This window comes from Scatophagus argus, chromosome 6, assembly GCF_020382885.2.
Source record: "Scatophagus argus isolate fScaArg1 chromosome 6, fScaArg1.pri, whole genome shotgun sequence".
NCBI lineage: Eukaryota > Metazoa > Chordata > Actinopteri > Scatophagidae > Scatophagus > Scatophagus argus.
Window position 1 is genome coordinate 4,368,847 of NC_058498.1, and position 22,868 is coordinate 4,391,714.

At 42.1% G+C, this 22,868-nt stretch overlaps 1 protein-coding gene and 2 long non-coding RNA genes across 4 annotated transcripts; 1 reads left to right on the forward strand and 2 right to left on the reverse strand.

The window, feature by feature from the left end:
* Positions 1-708: 708 nt before the first annotated feature.
* LOC124060592 (ceruloplasmin) lies at positions 709-10,761 on the forward strand. The gene is made up of 24 exons (XM_046391720.1): positions 709-1,027; positions 2,062-2,306; positions 2,401-2,613; positions 3,208-3,381; positions 3,477-3,568; positions 4,053-4,215; positions 4,322-4,460; positions 4,554-4,693; positions 5,171-5,311; positions 5,403-5,447; positions 5,543-5,757; positions 6,425-6,575; positions 6,691-6,903; positions 7,482-7,686; positions 8,098-8,237; positions 8,331-8,459; positions 8,671-8,777; positions 8,888-8,943; positions 9,071-9,142; positions 9,433-9,524; positions 9,662-9,801; positions 9,895-9,951; positions 10,310-10,415; positions 10,501-10,761. Exons 1-24 carry the CDS (start codon positions 867-869, stop codon positions 10,524-10,526), a joined length of 3,222 nt encoding a protein of 1,073 aa, XP_046247676.1. The 5' UTR covers positions 709-866; the 3' UTR covers positions 10,527-10,761.
* On the reverse strand, positions 10,663-13,175 carry LOC124060594. The gene is made up of 2 exons (XR_006843599.1): positions 12,980-13,175; positions 10,663-10,891 (listed from the first exon to the last, which is right to left on the reverse strand). It is a non-coding gene; the product is annotated as an uncharacterized LOC124060594 (long non-coding RNA).
* A 1,838-nt stretch (positions 13,176-15,013) lies between these two features.
* Positions 15,014-22,279, reverse strand: LOC124060595. Of its 2 annotated transcripts, XR_006843601.1 has the most exons (3): positions 21,850-22,279; positions 19,590-19,730; positions 15,014-15,428 (listed from the first exon to the last, which is right to left on the reverse strand). It is a non-coding gene; the product is annotated as an uncharacterized LOC124060595 (long non-coding RNA). The 2 variants fall into 2 exon arrangements; XR_006843600.1 differs by lacking the exon at positions 15,014-15,428 and having other exon boundaries at positions 18,283-19,730.
* Positions 22,280-22,868: the final 589 nt, after the last annotated feature.

The following is a 22,868-nucleotide window of genomic DNA, read 5'->3' on the forward strand; positions in this document are numbered from 1 at the left end:
TGCCTGTTTTTGGTTCAACACTCTCACAGAGGAGGAGGAGGAGGAGGATCTCGGACACAAACACAATATTTGCTTATGTGATAGGTCAAAATGTTAGTTTGTGTATGTGTGTGTGTGTATGCATACATGTGTCGCAATCAGTTCATTTCTGCCTGGAGTTTCCAGAATTACCTGCTACTGATCCATGACTGGACCCAACATGACCAAACAAGACCTCTGATCCAGGGGGCAAAGCCAAGCAAATGAAACTAAACTTCGCAAGTCTTAAACACAATGTGGCTGTGAAGAGAATGTTTCCCTCTCTGTCACTGCCACATTATGAATAAAAAAGGTTTCTTAAAACAATGATAAAGCAGTACTGAGAATAGAACTACTTTGGCCTGAATTGACTTTAGATTTGGATGGAAGTAATTCAAATGAATGTTAAAGTAATTCAGCTCCTCAGTGTGCTCAGACTACTTTAGTTCACCTTGGTGAAATATGTGAGATTTAAGAAAGCAAATTAATATTCATTTCCTTTTCACTTTTTGTAGATGCCAAACGAGGGTGATGAAGAGTAAAAAATGTTCTGCTCTTATGTAAGACTGACCTATTGATCAAACAGAAAGATTGATGTGGACTCTCCCTGTCTGTTGGTCAGTGACCCCCTTGTCTCCTCCACTTGGCTCTTGCCAGCTGAGGGAGTATAAAGTCAAGCGAGGGTCTAAAGTCTCTCAGACAGACTGACTGATTAATGTCTGTCAGTTGTCCACTGTTTGTCTTCATCGTCATCATCCCCTGGATCGCTGGACTGAAATAAAGCTGCTTCTTTCTCCTCGGCAGTTCAGCTGTGGACTTACTGGTAGTTATAGCGCAATATCTTTGAGATGCGGCAGTTAGGATTAAGGGGAGCGTTGCTGCTGTGTTGTGCAGCAATATGTGTGTCTGGAATGACAAGGGAGTACTTCTTCAGGATAGAGGAAGTGTCTTGGAACTACGCCCCAAGTGGAATGAATGTTATTCAAAACCGCACACTGCAGGAGGATGAGTAAGTACAAGCGCTGTACATTGTCTTGATTTTGTTGGAGTCCGTTAGTCAGCCTAACACTCGTGGACATCCTCATCCAAAACGCAACAGCGTAGGTACCAAGAAAACTGACCATCTTTCACCTGTACTGGCCTCCATTTAAATGTAAACATTTCTACATTTTAAGATTTGTTCTTAAAGGTGCACTGTGATGCCATCAGGGTTGTAGCCTAAAAATTAACTAAGTGCTAATATAAATGTAATGCCCTCTGGTGGCTGGCTGCAGTACAGGTCAACCCCCTCCTCCTGCATGTCAGCAGATGGGAAATGGACTAAAATAAAAACCTCAAACTACACATCAAATCATTTTTTTTCCCAAAGATGGTTTCTCTGATTTTAGGTAGTTCATATTACACTGATGTTTGCTCAAGTGTTCATTTTTCAGATAAATCTGGTTTTAATTAGTTATTTGATGCTATAAAAAGGCAGCTAAACATCACAAATGATTGCTGAACACTGATCATGATTGAGTCTTTTGGTCCTAGCCATGTTCACCGGCTGACGAGCTGAGGGCCGATGACTTCCCTGTGATCCGAGGTCGTGGCCCAGACACAGTCAAACCACCTGTAGGGATAACTGAACCAACTGCGCTACCTGGCTATAGTTACATCCAAAAATAACTTCAGCAAACAATATAGTGAGCAGCAGTTGACAGTAACTCTGGTGTTCTGCTGCCTCCCTATATTTTTTGGAGCTACCTTCAAATTCCAGACAAGCTGAGCCTTCAAAGCAGTGTGTGGATTGGCAACTGATCATAAACCCAAATTTCCTCAACATCTATTCCACCTTTATCAGTAACCCCAGTAGCTTCTCCATCTTGCTCTTCACGTAATGCTCTCACCGACTGCCTGATGTAAATAACGTAGTATATGAAAACCTTTGCCCAATCTCCACGTTTCTGAATAATTCACATTAAACATTTTAACATGTGCCAGTTGGAAATGCACACACACACACACACACACACCTCTTTCTCTCTCTCTCTCTCTCTGTAGAGAAGCCGCAGTCTTTTTACAAAGAGGCCCCCAGCGTATCGGCTCCACGTACAAGAAGGCCGTGTATAAGCAGTACAGCGACGCCACCTATAGGATGGAGGTGATGAAGCCAGACTGGCTGGGCTACATGGGACCCATGCTGATGGCCGAGCAGGGAGACACAGTGATTGTCCACCTGAGAAACTCAGCATCCAGACCTTACAGCATCCACCCACATGGACTGAACTACACCAAGGGCAATGAGGGTGAAGAATTAACAACTTGTTGCGAGAATCGGTGTATGAACAGACTTAACAGACCTGTATATGTGTGACCTCGTGTGCATATCTGTCTCTTCAGGAGCCTTATACCCAGATGGTACTGGTCCAGAGTTGAAGCGTGACGACTCAGTGCCTCCCGGTGCAACAGTGAGATATGAATGGACCCTCCCAGAGGACCACAGCCCAGCAGCGGAGGACAACAACTGTCTGACCAGATTCTACCACTCCCACGTCTGTCCTCCGAAAGACATCAACTCAGGACTGGTAGGACCCCTCATCATCTGTAAGAGAGGTACAGAGACCTTTTATTTTCAAGTATTCAGTGCTAGAATCTAAGTACATTTACTCAGGCGCTGTATTTAAGCTTCAGTTCTAAAGTAGTTGTACTTTACTTTTATTTCCATTTTCTATTCACTCCACAACCTTTCAGAAATTCTGGTACCTTTTATGCACTGCTTTGTAGATGAAGATTTAGCATTTAAATCTGATCTTCTTATACAATGGGATGTGTCGTTATATATTAAACCACCCCAAAAGAAAATGTAGTTTTTAAACAGCACTCTGACATTTTAATTTTTTTGTTTTGTTAGTGGCAAAATGATTAATGCATTAATGAACTGACTGACTGAATTACTCAGTGAATCAGACACTGTTTGTGCTGTTGTCACCATTTACAGCTAGCCAGTGTCTCCAACAGACTGAGGTCGAGCCCATTTGTCATTTTAAGACCAACAAGGATGGAAAAGTCTTTTTGATGCATAACATTTAGGAATTATTTGCCTCACCCAGCAAGGAAAAAAAAATTGAAAAACATAAATTTAAGTGTTTTTACCCATCTGTACAACAAACACCATCAACTAAAAACGTCCTCTTCTTTCCACTGTAGGAACTCTGGACTTACACGGCGACAGATCAGGAGACTATCTGTATGCTCTGCTGTTTATGGTGTCAGATGAGAACTTCAGCTGGTACCTCGATGAAAACATCAGGACGTACATCACAAATCCTGCCAGGGACCTGAAGGACGACGAAGACTTCATTGAGAGCAACAAAATGCACAGTGAGGCGGAGGCATCCATACACAAATCTACGTCCACATCCACGTACACATGAACATACGCACCTACAACCTTTAACTCTGTGTGTGGATTGCAGGCATAAATGGCTTTCTGTATGGTAACCTGCCTGGACTGAGCATGTGCCAAGGCAACACGATCCACTGGCATTTAATTACCTTAGGCAATGAGGTAACTGTTGCATTATACTACCAACCAGAACATCTGACAGTGAAAGGATTCTCAACTTTTATTTCATATATTGTCACATGCACCAACATTAAAAACTGTTGAGTCTTTTTGAGAGCACTTAGAAGAGGTTAAGTCTATTTCGAAAGCTTTGTTTGCCTGAGTTTGATATTGACGTCTTGCTAAATGCTGACTAGACCATCGAGGACCTATAAATCATATTGTTGGTCAAATTAAGTGCTTTTCCCACATTTAATACTTTTGAATAAGTTAACTTTCTCAGCCTGCAGTTTAAAGTCTGTCTCTTCCACCGATAATGAGCAAAAAATGTCAGAAAGACAGATAGTTTCCTGCTTGTTACTTCTTGTCTGTCGCAGTTGTTTGAAAACCCAGATTTGTGAACACGGCTTACTCTGTTCAAAAAGCCGACCTCGTGTACAAGCAGCTAGTCTATAAACCCAGAATAAATATCATCTGTCTCTAACAGGTGGACATGCATTCAGTTCACTTCCATGGCCAAATCCTGACCACACAGAACCACCACACAGACACAGTGAGTCTTTTCCCTGGATCCAGCACTACTGCTGAAATGGTGGCTGACAATCCTGGACACTGGCTGCTGACATGCACTGTCAATGACCATTTAACGGGTGAGCTCACGTTCTCTATTTTTAGTATGAGAAGTGTGATTCGAGCCAGCACCTGGATAATTATTTCATTTGATTCATACTGTTTTTGCTTTGTGGTTTTTTCCAGGTGGAATGCAGGCTATATTTGAGATCAAGAAATGTTTCCCCAACGTCCATAAACCCCGACCACATGGTGAGCTCAGACAGTTCTTCATTGCTGCTGAAGAAGATGTCTGGGACTACGCTCCTACGCTGCCTAGTGACGGGTCTGTTACTGTGCACTCAGAGAAATAGTCCTGGTTGGTCTTGATGCGTCTGCACAAACCTGTTTCTTTAATCATTTTCACTTGTGTGTGCAGTGAAGCGGACATGTTTGTAACTAGAGGTCCAAACCGTATTGGAAGTCGCTATAAGAAGGTTCGCTACGTGGAATACACCGACATCAGCTTCACAACCAAGATGCTGCGCACCCCAGAGCAGCAGCACCTTGGAATTCTGGGTAAACCAGGCGGGGCTGGCGTACTACCACACTAAAAATACTGACTTGCTAGTGAAAGTCCTGCACTGAAAATGTTACTGAAGTAAAAGTATCTCAATATAATTAGGAAAATGTACATAAAGTATAAAAAGTAAAATTAATCAAAGCACAAAAATGTCCCCTGTAAAAATAGTAAGAAATGCCATCACAATTACTGCTTGTGCTTGTGCTATGCTTATTTTATTCAACTAACACAATTCAAACGTATTAATAATAAATTAAAACAATTTAAATCATTAAAAGCAAAAGCAGCAAATCCTGACTTCTCCTTTTACAATTAATTAATTGACAAGGCTAGTTGTTTCATCTGTACTCGTAAATAATGTTGGTAGTTCCATCTAGTAATTAAAGCTTAATGTTTTCCAAAGAAAATGGCATGAAACCAAAAGATTCAATTAAAGTACAAGTTCCTTAGATTTGTACTTTAAATGCCTCCAGGTCCTGTGATGCGAGCTGAGGAAAGGGACACGCTCAGGGTGGTGTTCAAGAACAAAGCCAGTCGGCCTTACAGTATACAACCACATGGTGTTCAGTACAGTGTGGAACAGGATGGGACACTCTATCACAATGAACTCGAAGGTTAGTACATAACCACATAGTGTTAACAGTGCACATGAAGACCTCCCTCATCCTGTCTTCATCTCTCCTTCCCTACACTTCCTTTCCTCAGAGTCCTATACAGCAAAGAGGCTGAGGGAGCTAAAGAGGGAACCAAGTGAGTTAAACCCTAAATTGCCAGTCTGAGTTAACATGCATAAATGAAAATCTTCTTGTTATAACCTCTTTCTTTATAATAATGTATGTATTTAGGAGTGGTGACCCCTCCCCCAGCTGCTCTGGTCAGACCTGGGACGGTGCACACCTATGAGTGGACTGTACCATTGGGTGCTGGTCCAGTACAGGGAGAGGCTGACTGTCTGACTTACCTGTACTACTCTGGAGTGGACTCGGTCAAAGACACCAGCTCTGGACTGGTCGGACCGCTACTTGTTTGTCGACCTGGATCTCTAAAGAAAGGAGAACAGGTGAGGAAAGAGTGGCCGAAACATCATTACATCCACTACAGGATCCCAGCCTCACTGCCCCTCCGATTTATCTTATGACCAGCCCAGTCACCAGAATAATATGTTGGCAAATGAAACCAGGCTGTTTTTGGCAAGACACTATGGCACTTTCCAGTTGTGTTCGTGGCGACAGAAGTGGGTATTTTAAGCCAAAACATGATCTTTTCTGAAAGGCATACTATGCAAGATTTGGCAGTTGACACCCAGAAATGTCACAGACACATAAAAATGATAAGAAAATACAGACAGAGGGACCTTAAGCACCACACAGAAGTAAAATTTGAACTGTAAGGAGACGTTAAGTTTTAACATATCCATGTTTTGCAGAAAAGTACAATGTCAGCAGCCCCTAGGAATCACTGGACAGGAAACAGTATGTAAAGTGGATACAGTAGCCCCATTTTGACCAACTACAATGCAGTAATAACAATGAAATAATGTTATATGTAGTAATGTGTCAGTCAAGGATCCAAAATTTGTACTTTTACTTTTGATACATTCAGTATACTTTACTGATTAAGTGGATTTTACTGATAAGATTGCCTGAGACATAAAGACAAGATCCCACTGGAGTGCTATAACTAGTCTGTAAGCAAAAATGTAGCTGTAAACCTCTTTTCCTTTATAGAAAAACTATAACAAAGAGTTCCACCTCCTGGCCACAGTGTTTGATGAGAACCTGAGCTGGTACCTGGATGACAACATTAGGACCTTCACCACTGCTCCCACCACTGTTAACAAGGAGGATGAAGGCTTTATGGAAAGCAACAAGATGCACGGTGTGTGTTAGACACACATTCACACGCAAATAAGTTCTAAATAATAGAGTTTGGCTTCTGCTTTAAATTTTGAGATAATCACCACATATTTAATTTCTGTGTCCCTCCCTTTTAGCCATCAATGGGTTTGTGTATAATAACCTGCCAGGCCTGACCATGTGTAAGGAGGATAAAGTAGCGTGGCACCTGTCAGGACTGGGCTCAGAGACGGACATCAACAGCCTTTACTTCCAGGGAAACCGTTTCCTCTACCGGCAGAACAGACGAGACTCCATCAGCGTCTTCCCTCACATCTCACACACCGTCACTATGGAGCCAGACAGCATGGGTACATGTCACCCTCTCTCACACACACTTCTGCACTATTCTATTCTATATTATACAAGTACAGTACAGAAGTACAACCTCCCTTCTTTGTGTGAGGTTGATGTTTCTTGTTCACGGTCCCTGACAAGTAAATGTAAAGCTGAAAAGGCAGAAGAAAAACATTATAGCATCAATAGTGGGCTGACCACCTGTTCCTCAGCTTTTTCCAGCCTCATGCTGTAACCCTGACCATTATAAGCCCATCGTTTACCAACAACTTCAAAACATGTTTCTGATAAAACCAAGACTTCAAAATGCCATTTGAAGAAGTGAGAAGGCTCGCAAAGTTTCCTAAAACTGCTCCTCACAAACACTGAAGACATACGATCAAGCACACACGGAAATAAATATACATATTTTATACACTCCTGACTGTCAACTCCTTGGGTGTTTTACACTTAATTTTACATGTTAAATATTTCAGTGAATCACAGGAAAGTTGTGTTAATTCCGCTGAGCAGTGAAAACAGCCTTGTGGAAATGCAGACCAATTTGCATTCGACTCAATCTGTATGTATAATGTTTGTGTGTGTGTTTCAGGCCAGTTTGAGGTGGTGTCACCCACAGTGAATCATTATCGTGGTGGGATGAGAGCCAACTACACAGTGCAGAAGTGCAAGTTCTTTCAACATCAGGGTGAGATTATGTTGCATTCAAAAACCTACTACATCGCTGCCATGGAAACAGACTGGGACTACTCTCCAAACCGCACCTGGGAGGTCGAGATGTTCCGCGATCAGGAGAGGTACAGCATCGCCCTCACATGAACATCAAACATTGCAAAAAAGTTTTTATGTGTGGCTGCAGTGGAAATTGTTATTGACAAAGCGCAGTGGAAACAGAAATAATCGTGATGAAAATAACTTGTGATGAAAATGAAGCTTGTGACTTAAACGTCCACTGAACAGCAGACAAAAATGAGATGAGGAGACTGAATCCTCAAATTAATACATGAAACAATCATACAGATTATACTTCCACTATTGGTTAAGGTTTAAACTTTTAATTGTTTTCCTTAGCTCTTAATTACTGCACCCTTTGGCAATGGTTTGACGGCAAGTGGAAAATTAAACTCAAACACACACACACACACACACACACTGACTCTGACTTGTTTCAGTCGACTATCAGCCTGTCTGTCTCTCTCCCTCTGCAGTCCTGCTACTGTCTTCTTGGACAAGACGGGCGGGTTTATCGGCTCCAGTTACAAGAAGGTGGTCTACCGCGAGTTCACCAATGACAAATTCACCAAGCAGGTGGAAAGGGGGGCCGACATGGAACACCTCGGCATTTTAGGTAGGCTTTCAAGACAGCAGAAATGTATAAGCTGTGATCGTTACGCAAAAGAAAAGCCACAAATTATTACAAAAACATTATGTGTTCACCCAGGTCCAATGATCCATGCTGATGTGGGAGACAAGGTGAAGGTGGTTTTCAAAAACATGGCGTCCAGGCCTTATTCCATCCACGCCCACGGAGTTAAGACAGAGACCCCTGATGTTTACCACACCAAACCAGGTGCACACACACAGAATGTGAGCTGACAGGCAGGCAGGCGATCAACAAAGTGTTGTTTCTTCCTGTGTGTTAGTTTGTCTCAGTACACTCTGTCCTTCCATCCCGCTCTACTAGACCATGTGACAGATTCGTTAACTCAAAACCTACAAAGAACAAATCAAAACAAAAACAAACAAACAAACAAAAAAGCAAACTATGATTTCTTTTCCAGGTGAGACTCACACCTACAACTGGTATGTTACAAAGAACACAGGACCGACCACAGAGCAAGAGGAGTGCTCTGTTTCAGCATACTACTCCACTGTTGATGTTACCAAGGTGAAACACACACACACACACACACACACACACACACACACACACACACACACACACACACACACACCACACAAGCATTCACCCACCTATGTTGTCTCCCTGCCTGACAGGACATGTACAGCGGTCTGATTGGTCCATTGGTGATCTGTCGCCGTAGCTGGGCCAGGTGAGTGCTTATACACCTGCACATACCAAATTATCCAAAGTAGTCAACACTTCTCTGCATATATATGACTCATGCAGTATACAGTGTGATTTTAGTGTTGATGTAGCGTTTTACAAACTTCTTCCAGGACTTTGGGTATGAAGAAGGAAGTAGAGGAGTTTGCACTGCTTTTCCTGGTTTTCGATGAGAACGAGAGCTGGTAAGTAGAGTCTCAATCCTCGACAATCCAGACCTCTCAGTCAGTATTTTTCATTGGAACTGTTTGGTGTCAAACCAGTGCCAGTTATAAATTCTCATGTCCACCACAGGTCTTGATCCAGTTTTTACTTTATGTGTTTGTCTCAAGCATCGTTTATCTAGTTTGCTTAAATAAGAGCATAATACACAGTGTGTGATGCTGATATCCTTTTGCAACGCCACAAAATAAGCTGCTATACATTTGTTCTGTTGAATATTAGCAAATAGTTACTTTTATTATTATGATTCCAGGTATCTGGACGAAAATATTAGGACCCACATCAGGAACCCTCGAACAAATTTGAAGGAGGATGAAAACTTTATAGAGAGCAACAAGATGCACGGTGAGATAAACATTCACACAAAATGAAGTGCATCATTTTGACAGATGGGATGACGTTTTTGTTGCTTCGTCAAAAAAAACATCCTTTGGATTTCTTTCAAATATGCATGTGTTTTGTGTGCTTTGCTTTGTCTGCAGCTATTAATGGATATATGTATGGAAATCTCAATGGTTTGAACATGGAGGTGGGGGATAAGGTGTACTGGTACCTGATGGGAATGGGCAATGAGGTGGACATACACACTGCACACTGGCATGGACACAGTGTGGAATATAAGGTACACAAAAACATAAAACCACACAACCGGATATTATACAATATATTATACATAATCTGGTACACACAAAAACCAACTGTTCTTTGTCTCCAGCTGGGTGGAGGTCCTCATCGTACAGATGTCTATGAGTTGTTTCCAGCCACCTTCCAGGTAAAACTTTAAAATCTCCTGACTTTGCTTCCATTGATTTTCTTTGTATTTTGCAGCATTAAAGGTGCTGAATGTTGTATTTTAATGTCAAAATAGTTAATAAACTTGCAGTTAATTTAATCATTTTTACATAAAGAAAACATCCTGGTGGCAACTGAAAATACTGATAAGTAGTGTTAAAACAAATCTAAAATTAGAAATGAGACGGTACATTTGTGAGTATAGTGATAAAAAGGATTTTGAAATGCTCAAGTTGAAATCCAGTCCGACTCACCAGATGTAGACTGTTGGTCTGCCACTGGCCGTCTGTGTCAGTATTACAGAATACTGCCTCTGTTGTCTGCCTCTTCCTGTTCAGACAGTAAAGATGCGTCCTCAGTATCCTGGTAGCTGGCTGCTCCACTGTCACGTCACTGATCACATTAAAGGTGGCATGGAGGCGATGTACACTGTTACTGAAAAAGGTAAGAAAACGAATGGAACAGGGAGACAAATTTAAACTAAGAAAAACGTTGGAGGATAATGAGAATGTTTGTTTCTGTTCTGCAGCAAAGAAGAGGGGAATCTTTGGCTGAACCGTTCAGGAAAATGGATTCAGACAGAAAACAGCAGAGACCAAATAGTTAGTTAATTTCAGTCTCCTAATTCACTGAACTCTTTTGATTTGGAAAGCTGGCATAATTACAGTTTGGAATAAAACATCACAAACCAAGTCACTTTATATAAAAATGTACATTTTTATCATTATCTTACTGCTTTGATATTTCCCAAAGACTACTGTAAAATAAAAACAAAGAAACTGAAAACGTGCAAGTTGAATTTAAAGTTTTGCTTGGCTGACCTGTAATGACAGCAGTCACACAGCAGGGGGCAGCAAAGTAACGATGAACTCAAGTGTTCTGTGGGGAAACCTTAATCCTACTGAATCCTGCAGAGGCGCCTGTGAATAATGACAGACAGGTAAGGATGTCTTTATCAAGTTTTTACGGCTCACACATCCTTTAACATGGGGTACAAAGTCCATATTTTCTCATATTTTTAAGTGTTGATTAAACTACAGAATACTAGAAATCCTTGGTCTTTAAATACACTAAATGCTTACTAGTTTGGAACTTCCCTACAGTAAGAAAACATCCATCCATCCATCCAGTTTCTATACTGCTTATCCGTCAGGGTCACAGAGGAGCTGGAGCCTATCCCAGCTGACTACGGGTGAGAGGCGGGGTTCACCCTGGACTGGTCGCCAGTCAATCGCAGGGCTGAAACACAAAGACAGACAACCACACACTCTCACACTCACACCAAGGGAAATGTAGAGTAGCCAGTTAACCTAATGTGCATGTTTTTGGTATTGTGGGAGGAAGCCGGAGTACCCAGAGAAAACTCACGCAGGCACAGGGAGAACATGCAAACTCCACGTAGAAGGGCCCAGACCGGGATTTGAGCCTGGAACCCTCTTGCTATGACAGCACCAGTGCTAACTACTGCACCAGCTAAAATCTCCAGGCTTTGTGCAGTGTCTATCTTCTTCATCCAATCTATAAAATTTCACTTTCCATTTTGATCCTTGATGTTGCTCTCCACATAAGAGCTCTTTGCTTTCGTGCAGGAAATTGTAATTCTTAATTTCAGTCAAGGCTGGATTACTGCCCAGGGGCTCCAGATCAGCTACAACAGCATCATTTGTAATTGTAAAACCTTTGCAGTCTGATCAACATGTTACTGAAAGAGTCAGCTGTAATTGTTCTCCAGATCTAATGCACGAGGTTTAAATGGGGAAAACTGAGGAACACATGTTCCTCTTGACCTTAATAATGATGGGTTTCACAAGCATGAGAGCTCATGAAAGCCACAAAGAAAATCTGCAAACAGCAGATTAAGTTGATCACACTTTGACACAACCAAAGGCTCAGTCAGGGGCATCAGCAGAGAACCATCACAGCCCGTGACCTTCAAGGCTCGTTCACTCCAGGATCAAAGGTCAGATGACGCTGAGACACGTGTCCGTCTGTTTCATGCAGCGAGATGGTCTGACTGTCTACAAACACGTGCACACAGCTGACCCACATGTTTAAATGGAACAATTTAGAATAAAAAAACATCTGTGGTTTAAATGTGAGTCTGCAGGAACACTCGAGACTCCTTCGTGCTACCACAGAGCTGACATTTCCTCCATTCTCCAGCTGGTGTCACTGCGAACAAGGCACTCACAATAACCCCAAATACACTGTCTTACGGGGCTTCAAGGTGATGCAACTATGAGCCTTTGAGCCCCTCGATGTCCCACAGAGAGACCCTTTTACAGCGGGGTTGGTTCCAGTAGGAGCAGTCCGCAAATACTGATGAGAAGCCACTTCAATCACTCATGTCATCCATGTTAACGTTGCTACATGTCCTACAAGTCCAGTAAGTTCTGCCTGCGATTCCTGGAGTCTGGCGTCACATCATGAAAGTGCTTGACAATGTGACTTAGTATGCAGTGAGTCACGTTAGATGTTCCAGACTGAGATAAAAGCTTCACATATGTTTTAAAAATAAATGTGCAGTTTGACAGCTCGTGAGGAGCCACTTTATTCTGACTTTGCCCTTTTTCATTGCTCAAAAGGCATCTGAGATGGTGAGGATTACTTATCATCACCAAACACACACACACGCACTGTACTGAGTGCAGATCAGTGTCTCAGCAGCCACCTGCAGTCTTCCATTAGCTGGCAAGGAAATGGAATTTAAACGATTCAGACCATGAAATGCGGCCAATAATGCCGGTTCTGATCTAAACCTGTACTGAATCTCAATGATGCGCTCTGTCACATTCAACTAGTGAAAGTTTTCTTGACACTCACTCTCACCTATTGTCGCTTTGCCTGAGTCTTTCTACTACGTCAAATATAGAAGATCTCTACTTAGATGCCGTAGAAGCCAGCTGAACGAGATGCAGCTGTCTGATCGATGTAGCCAATTTAAAGCTGCGGGTCATTTTTTTTTCCTCTTCACAACAAAATGAAACGTATGAAAGCCATGTTAGCACCTTGTGGGGCTGCGATGTCCCAGCGTGTCCTCATTCCTGGTCGTCACATGCCGACGGTTCGTCTAACTCTTGTGCATTTCAATCAGATGCACCCTTTCACATCCGTGGGCGCCACACACGCCTTTCTAGCACGTGCTTAACTGAAATGCCACTTTGGATAAGACACTGAGGGACATCACCAACCTGCAGTATTTGACACCCTGGGAATAAGAACAGGAACATGTTGTTACCCAAATAAAATAGGTTTTATTTTATTATTTTATTTCATCTTATACTGTGGCCATGTTTAGCTTTTCAAGCACATTTTTAGACTTGGCTCAACCTTTAAATCCTAATTTAGTCAGCCTCAGTGTTTGGTATAGATAGAAAAACTCAATTATTCAATCAGGATGTGAGCCAGCTGTTTTGGGAAACTTACGGCACCACAAGACTGTGGAGGATTCACAGTAAAAACCCATGAGCAGCCGTGTCCCACAGACAAAACAGGCACATGAGTCAAGCAGCAGTTTCAAATACCTCCCGGTCATCATCAGGTCAGGGAATTGAATAAGGTCTGTAACTTTTCACTAATTCAAGAACACTGTATTCAAACTAGTATTAGTTGTGCTGGGGCTGACAGGAAAAAGAAAATACAGTAAAGAAAACAGAATCCAAGACTTCCTCCCTCCCATCTAATTCCACTTGGTGAGTTCAAGACTGCCAACAAATCTTACGTAAAACTGCATTCAAAACAATGTTGCTTTCCCAAAGTGGTATTTTGTGTTGAAATGACACAGACATATGAACAGACATTTCTAAGAACCAACTGAACACTGGCGTGCTCAGGACAAAACACCAGCATGGACAGGAAACTCTAGAATGGATGGAGCCTCATCACATTCGGGGGCGCACTTCACAACATGCTCATTCAACCAGACCAGACAGATGACCTGGAGCAGCCCAGGCACACTGTCATCTGGGAAAATGCTCATTGACCACCCATGCTTTTCACTAGTTTATCTCCCTCTGTGTTCTCCATTTCTCAGTCAGATTGAGAAGTTTTATTTATTTGTTTTTTTTCTGCTAGGAGATGGAAGGTTTTTACAACTGCAATCCACATGCTCATATGGCTCTTCTTTTGATGGCTGATATTTCCCCTGCTGCAGGGCCACATTGCCTGTGATGCTGAGGAGGTGCTGTGGCCAGGCTGAAACAGAACACAGGATGTATACAGTGCATCTCTCTATTATTTGTTTCATATGTAGAACACTTCACACATCCAACTTTGCGTTTTGGGAAAAATAAAACATATTTTGTTGATATTGCAGGATATTTACAACATTTTGCGGAAATATTTTACAACCAGGGACTGTACATAAGTAGTAGGTTTTCATAGTACAGTGGGCACATCGGTGTTCAGTCCGTTCTTAATATGTCTTCACGTGATGGTGTGTGTGTGTGTGTGTGTGGGTGTATGCTAACGCTAACATGACCTGAGTTAACTGGGAAGGGAAAGTGAAAGGCAGCACTTGCCCCTCCATCATTACCACCACTGAGACCAAGGCCCTTAACCCAAATTGCTTCAAAGGAGCTGCTCAGTGGTCAGAAGATCAGATTGTGGTTGTACTGAGCAGCTGCCAGGTGTGCATGCGTAACCGTGTGAATGTGATCATGGCCAACTCCATATATCCTCGTCTCCTTTTCTGGGGTCGGATTGTGGTGGCAGTAGGCTGAGTAGGAAACTCTAAACTCCCTGAATAAACAAAGAAGCTCACTTCAGCTTAGGTAAATTGAGAGTGCCACGGAAGCTCTGTGCAGGCTATACTGCTGTTGAATGTGACTACATTTAGTTCAGGATCATTTGATGCAACCTGAAATCAGTAATCAGGGAGTAATTCACACCTTTTATGGTGGATTCAACACTCACAAGGGCTCATTATGTGCATGTTAAGGTACATCTGTGCATTCATTATTGAGTGTGTAATTTGATTTCATGCAGGTGTCTCTATGGTCTTTTAGAGTACAGAGGACAGAGGGCCTAGTACGACCGATCACCTGCAACATCAGCATGTTGGAAGCAGATGGCTGGTGCTGCCTGTAGTCATATTTCTCTCCCACACCGGGCTCTCTGGGTGGATTCGACATAAGCTTAATTAATGATTTGATAACTGCAGAGGCATTAAAAGGAGCGTGGAGACAAGCGTGAATTCCAAATGTAAGACCTAAACTGGCTCATAATGCGATGTGAAGGGATTTCTTACCACATGCTTTACCAAATGCTCTCGCTTTCTCTCTCTGTCTCTCACACTTACTCAGCAAAGCCCAGTGTGAGGTCTGCAGCATGCTGCGAGAAAGAAATAAGTTGCCAGTTCTAAGAACTAAACAAAGCAGATGTTTATTGAAGCCTTCCGGTGAGCCTTCACACTGCGGGAGAAGCCAGTTGTTCTTAGATCAGGATGTAGTTAACCATCTGTAAGATATGCAAATAAGACTGGAATAATAAATTTAGGCAGATAGTTCTCAGTAGAAGTTTGTTAATCCAAAACCCCTCAGGATTACTGAACCGACCCATCGGACACATGCCCAGAGAGTGTGGGAGCCACTTGGGTTGCAAAATGTTTCTCAAAGAGACACAAAATGACCACACAGAGAGATTCAAAATGCCCACAAAGAGATGCAAAACAACCATAAATAGATACAAAATGACCACAAAGAGACTCAAACTGGCCAGAAGGAGATGCAAATCGACCGCAAAACAATTAAAAACAAACACAGAGAAACCAACAACCACAAAGTCGAGCAAAATGACCACAAAGAGACTCAAACTGAACACGTAGGTGCAAAACAACAAACAAGAGACTCCAAATTACCACAGAGAGGAATGAAACAAGCACAGAGATACAAACCAGTTACAAATAGATGCAAAATGACAGCAGAGACACAAAACCACATGATCTCAACAGCAGGCCACCCAAAACACGTCACAGTATCTACTCTGTTGCCTTTAACATGGAGGATGTGGCTCGTTATTTGCCTTTTAAAGTTTAAAGTTTAAAGTTTGTTTAGTGCACAAAACTTTCAGCCACATTAGTGTTCTTGCAAGCTCGTGAACACACTTTTGCATGGGGAAAATAAATTTTCTCACGTGTCAGGTTTTGTGTGGTATTAAATGAACATCGACTGAGTAATTGTGTAACAGCGTTTTGCTCCACTGTAGACCAGTACAATATGTTTAAAGCCACTATAAGTGCAATTAGGTGCCATCTGGTAGTAATGACAAATATGTTTATAAGGTTAATGCTTTCTACTAACATAACGTGGAAATTAAGCTAATTAACTCATACAGCAAGCCACAAAATGTTGATGCAGAACATCTCAGTAAAATATTCACCGACTAGACCTTTCAGTTGTTTCCCTAAGCAAAGTGATTTGTTGCTTAAACCTAACCATAGACTGGAGCACAGATATTTAAAAAAAAAGACAGGAAAACCTTTATGATTACAGGTGCTAAGTGGGGGAAAAAAAGTCATGTCTCGTTTTTCCGTGCAACATTAAGAGTTTAGCAGACCACAATTTGAATCACAATGTGACGTTTTCTTATGCTGCCAGCACAGTCAGTCAAAACACATCCAACACAGTATTGATAAATCAGGTTAACAACGACTGAGCTCTGTATTTGACTGACAAAAACCTTCTTGCCTTTTTGCACCACAGAGGAAGAAAAGGTCCCGTTTCCTCCGGCCAACGTGGAAGGAGACGCACGTGTGCACTTGTATCATTTCTATGGAAACAGAGTAGATGTGATCTCTGTGGCTCTCACGTTGAATATATAAACCCTATGGGACACACCACATGAATTCCTGGCCATCCCATGAGAAGAAAAACACAAGTCAAAAATGATAAATGTCCTCAGGGCGTGTATGAGATGAACCACACTGCAGCAGTTAGCAGTAAAATCCAGCCACCATTCAGAGGCACAATCATCCTAATCCCACGAGCATCTGTGTGGACGCCGGAGACTTTGGGCTGAATCTGTTGCTCCACTCAGCCGTTCCTCCGCCTTTGTGCTTTGCCGGCTGCAATTTTTGTGGGAGCCATCTGCTGCTGAGCATTAAGCACCATCTTATCCTCTGTTTCGATAAAACAGGTGTGGAAAACAAATAAATTCACATATTTTGTTCGGCTTCTTCTTTTCAAAGCACTTTTACACTATTTGGCCAAAATCATGCGGACACATACTTTTGCAGTGACGGGAAACCTGCGAGCAGGTTCAGGCATTGCTATATGCACATGTGACACACCTCACTCTCCCCACTGGTCACTTTAACACACCTCCCAAATTAAGCTGCAAAAAAAAATTTCCCATCTCACCCTCTGCCTGTCAGCATACCGCCGCCCTGTCTCAGCACTTCCGCCCATTTTCGCAGCCCCGCCTCCACCGCAGCAGGTGGGTTCAGGGTTCAGTGTTTTCTCACCACTCCCCATACATATCTCATGTAAGCATATCTGTGGGGAGTGATGAGGCCGGAGTCTAGATGCCAAACTCTAACATGTTCTACTGCTTTAATAAACATTTGAGTCCTGAACTAACTAGTTACTCAAGAGCTGTAATTTTACAAAAAATTCCTGCCTTTGTTTTTTTTTCCCGCCAGTTTTCGTAAGCTCTACCCTCTCTGGGTCGTGCCAGTTCTGAATGTTCTGTACTGTCATTCGTGTCAGCAGTTCCTCACTCTTTCCTTCTTGTTGTTTTTTGTCTCCTGCTTGCCGTTTTGACCTCGTCTCCGTTTTCCCCTCGTGGATTCGTTTGCCTCCACTGACTGCTTACCTTTGTACCAAACCTTTTGCAGGACATTAAAGACTCTGAGCTTTAGAGAGGTCTGTCTGCAGAGCATTTGGGTCTTACTCGCAGTGGTTAATCAGTTGCACTTTCACTACACTACGTGCATATAACATAAATAGCCACTACATTATTTACAGAACGAGATTTTACATGATAAAAACATGTTGAAGCTGGTTGGCTGTGTGTCCACACACTTTTGGCCATGTAGAGAGATGAGGAGATGTTTTAAGTGAATGAAGCCTTTGGTGTGTAACCTTGTTCACATGGAGTGCTCTAATAACTGGAAGTGATTGCAGATGATATGAGAGGAGAATGTTAATTTCCCTCTCCAGAAGAAATGTTAGACACTGTGGCTGTTAAGCAGATTGGTACAGACGTACTCAAACCAGTGTAATTAAAAGATTTAATTTTAGATAAAGACCAGAGCAGTACTTGTAGTGACAAACATTTACACATTCAGATGAGAGATGAGTTTTTTTATATATATATTCTTTTTTACAGTACTGGGTGCCAGATCATTACCACGAGACTTAAAAGTGCACAAATATTGATTAAAGCTGTCTTACTGTTAGCATTTAATTCTTGTTATCCAGAGTTATACGAACACAGAACACAAAAGGAAATGTGCAAAGTGACCGTCTGGGGAATTCAAAGTCCAGCTGGAATTTCAAAGCTTGTTTTTCTCTGTTTCTGTTTCCATGCCAGCTGGTCATTTTGTCAAAAATAAGACAGTTCGAATGAAGTTTAGCCAAGGACATCTCTGACACTTCTATTCTCTGTAGTCAACTCTCCTGGTGACCAAAAAGAGAAAAACACCTCCTTGGGTGTTGTTGTGATTGAATGACCTTGAGTTTGTTTGTTGCCTTCAAACTCTGAAACAATGTGCAAGTAAATCTGGGGACTTTGATTCTTAAGACTCAAGTTTTTTCGACATTCAAACACAGCAGATTAAGACTCCCCGGAGAGACTCGAACATCCACTGCTGTCAGATGTTCTGCTTGTCTTTTGTCTGTCTGGTTTTCTCTAAAAGACTTCACTTGCTGTATATTGTCAACCCAATTTGAAACACACAGGCTTCATTAGCGGCTATCAGCTCTCACAAATTGCACGTTTAATAGGCCATTATTTGTGAGCTCTGCTTGGCATAAGCACCCCCTTATATCCACTTAACTCCCCATCAGTTTCAGCCAGTTTGTCCAGAAACGGTCACTCTGTTTCGGGTCACTGACAACATTTCAGCCCACACTAAAAGTAATTATGGATTCAATGTTGTGAGCAGCTTAAAGTCACAAAGTCATAAATCATCTCTGTCCCCTGCACTAAGCCCGATCACGCTGAATGGAAACTATTTAGTGCAGATTTGCAGTATTGAGAAGGACTGAATGAACAATGAGCTGACGAAATAACCGAAGGGATGGTTTAGTCAGACTGGAGGGCAGACAGTGTGGGAGCCTGCCGGTTAGAGAGACTGTCACACAACTAATTTCACCTACAGATTGCATGTCCATCAACACGTATCACTGCGCAACGCTCTGACCCTCAACCACCTCATTTACAGACATCATATTAGCCTCAACTGGACAGGAGGTCCCTGCTGCATGTCTCCTCAGGTTGAAACGTAATTTTGATTATGACTGCATTAAATTCTCTCACTTTCTGTCTTTATTCCTCCTTTCTGTGGACGGATTTCTGCTATGTCTTCCTGTTCTCGACTCCTCCATCACTTCTGTTTCTCATTCACAGTTATAATATCAGCATATGCGACCACAGTGATCATTCTATCTGCCACACCTACTATTGTACAGGCCATGACGTCCAGTGACATCCAGGATTTTCAGGAGATTCAACTCAGGGTTCCCATCAACCACCTGTCGACTTAACTCCACCCGCACCAGTATCGAGACCGTGGTGAGATCCTGTCCTGTACACCACCTACAGAGAAACACCACAGCATCAGTATCAACATAGTGTTTATCTTTAAATGACAAAAGCCCCTTAGTGGCCTTACGACTCCTGTCTGTAGAACAAAGGCAGGAAAAAAAATTACGTTTTTGTGCTCAGAGGGACGAGGTGGTTGGATGGTTTGACAAGAGGACACATGAAACCAGTTGACTTGTATTACACCAAACCAAAAACCTAAACCCAACCAAACCTCGATTACAGCTGCTTACGATCAGAAAAGAGTTTTATACTGTTTTACTTCTATTATACTAGTTTTTATACTGGTATGCCAAGTTTTGAAGGCACCAACATGTTTCATCTGGAGCACAAGTAAAACTGTATGTTCAAGAAACAACTCTTCCACATGCTAGAACGGCTCCTACGCTCGAGCTAATTATACATTTTTCATATTTCAGCCTATTTACTTCAAAGCACATATAATTTACACCGCTGTCAGTGATTTTCCACGGTGTGCAGTCATTCTGCGAACGTGTTTCAGCTGTTGTTTAGTATGGAGATCCACTTGCAGAGGCTTGAAATGTGCTTATGCTATCATTACATTATAATGCAGGCATAAGTGCAGACTAATTTGACAAGTGCATTGGATTACCATACAACAGCGATGAATCAGAAAAAAATAAACGACAAATAAAGACATGATGTTCACCAATTTGAAGTCTCTGCAGGTAAAATTAGAAAGCATATCGGGAGAACTGAAATCACTGGTGACTAGAAGGAAGAAACATACATGGAAAATAAAGCACCCACGTTAAGTATCCATCATGGGGCTAAAGCATGTGAAAATTGTTGTCTGATTAGAACTGAGAACATCATTTTGAAATAAAATTATTTTGAAGTTTGATTGTGGCTGAGACACAGATAAATACAATAATATAGCTGGTTCATTCAGTTCAGGCTTTCTGGTTGAATGCCACTCCAAGGAACCACTGGAGACTGGTGCTATGCAAAGTTTATCCCAGACAAATAGCCACTAAATCTTCACTGGAAATGTTAAAAGCTTAACTGATCTACTTTCTTCAGGTTTAAACACATCTGACCCAACCTGAATCTGGCTCCCACAGAAATACAAACCATTTCCCTTTGTGCTAAAACAATCAAACATTCATTTTACAGATTACAGCCAGCCTGCATAGCATTTTTCTCAAACTACCAGAAATATTTTAACTATCTGTGATTATTTGTGGTCTGAGACAGAACACTCCCACTCAGAAATTACATCCTTCTCCAGTTGTCCTTGGATCATCCCTTAAGGCTCTTTTTTCATTAACAAGCTCTCATTCTTTTCACTAAAGTTGTCCTTGACTCTAGAAAATCCATACCAGAGGATTGTAGTGAATAATTGAGAACTTAATTTGATCTACAAATCTCTTTCTTAGCTTATCATGCAGACGGGCAAGAATGTTCCCCGACAAAATGGCCTTTGATTTGGTTTTAATTCTTGTTTTTCTGACCTGTAATAAAGCTGACTTGTTGCTGTTCAGTCTCACATCACACCCATGACAGGGCACACAGCAGTGTGCTGTTTAAATTAACTTTAAATTGAGTTGTTCAGATTTATTATAACTAGAGCTATCACCTTGAGATTGTATGCCTCCTCCAGCCAGTCAGGTTGCAGCTTACATTCATGTCTATCCAGGCTCATACGTAAAGACATACAGTATGAAGACTTAATGAGAAGCATTAAGGTTAACTTTTGGTGAAAATCATCAGCATACATTACATGGAGGTCTGTAAATAACCACAAAACCTTCCATGCAGCAAAACAAGAACTGTCTTAGAAATAGTGGACACAAAACTCAGGAGCCATACAAGAATTTTTATGTATTGGGTTGTGTTTTGTCCCGGGTCCAGGGTAAACCGAAACACTTTCCGCTCCCAAGAAAGGCCAGCTGCACAGTATGAATCCAACTTCAGAGCTGAGCAATGCACAAAACAAACAAAAGTTCACTAATTAGCCCTTAACTCCCCTAGCAAAGCAAAAAGCAAACAAATGACACGTCTCCAACCTGAGTTTCTAAACCTAAACAAAAGCAAGAGCACTGGCAGGAAGTGAGTAAAAAAATCCAAAAAAACAATCAAAAGCACAAACCAGGAGAGAAGACAATGGACAGGTGGGAAACTTCATCAGCTGGTGCATCTGAGAGGCAGCAATCTAGCCTGCCACCCAGGCTAACAACAATCCCTCCAAATGGACCAATCACAGTGCAGTGGAGCAGGGCAGGGCAGGGCAGGGCAGGGAAGGAGTGAGACACCTGAGAGAGATCAAAACACATATGATGCAGGATTAAAACAGGGAGGACAAGTGTAACTCCTCCAAATCCCCTTCTGTGCACTCTTCTCCCATGTCTGTTCTCTCGGCCTGTCTGAGGTAGAAGAACCTTTGCAGGTGAAGTCAACCAAACTATGACCTTTGTGGACCTTTCAAAATTCAGCCAATGAAGTGCTCTGAAGAAAACAGGGGCCAAATGCTTGCGGGGCCCCGCCCCTGGATCCTGCCAGGCACGAGCCACTAACACCAGCCGACGTGAACAGCTCTTGGTTACCTTTTCTAACGTCTGTCTGTCTGTCCCAGCTGTGTATCGATACTGCTTAGTGTCGAAAAACATCAGCGGTTTGGTTGTCAATCAGCAGATTGTGGATCGCTCTCATTAACTCAGAAACACGCCCATCTGCTGTCACTCACCAAGCCAGAATAGCTGACAAAATTGGCACCTTTGCTCTCGACGCAGAGAGAATTAAAATGAGCAGATCAAACATTCAGAGACCAGGCACATTTTGTTCATTATAATGTGAAGCAGGAGTTTGCTATTCACTCCGTGTTCACCTCAACCCAGCTTGATCCCCAAGGCTGTGAATCACTTCCTCACTTTAAAAACATAAAAACACAGGAGAAGTGGTATTATTCAGATCACGATTTTTAATTAGAGGTACTAGGTGGAGCATTTCAACCATCAAAAGATTTCTGTCAAACTGACAGTGATATGTAGGCACAATTACCACAAACAAGGCTGTTGTCAACACAGTAGCCTCCGTCTCACACCAGAGCTAATGGCTGGTGCTAGTGTTCCTCAAAAAATAAACATTTCATATAATCCATGTTCCTTGGTG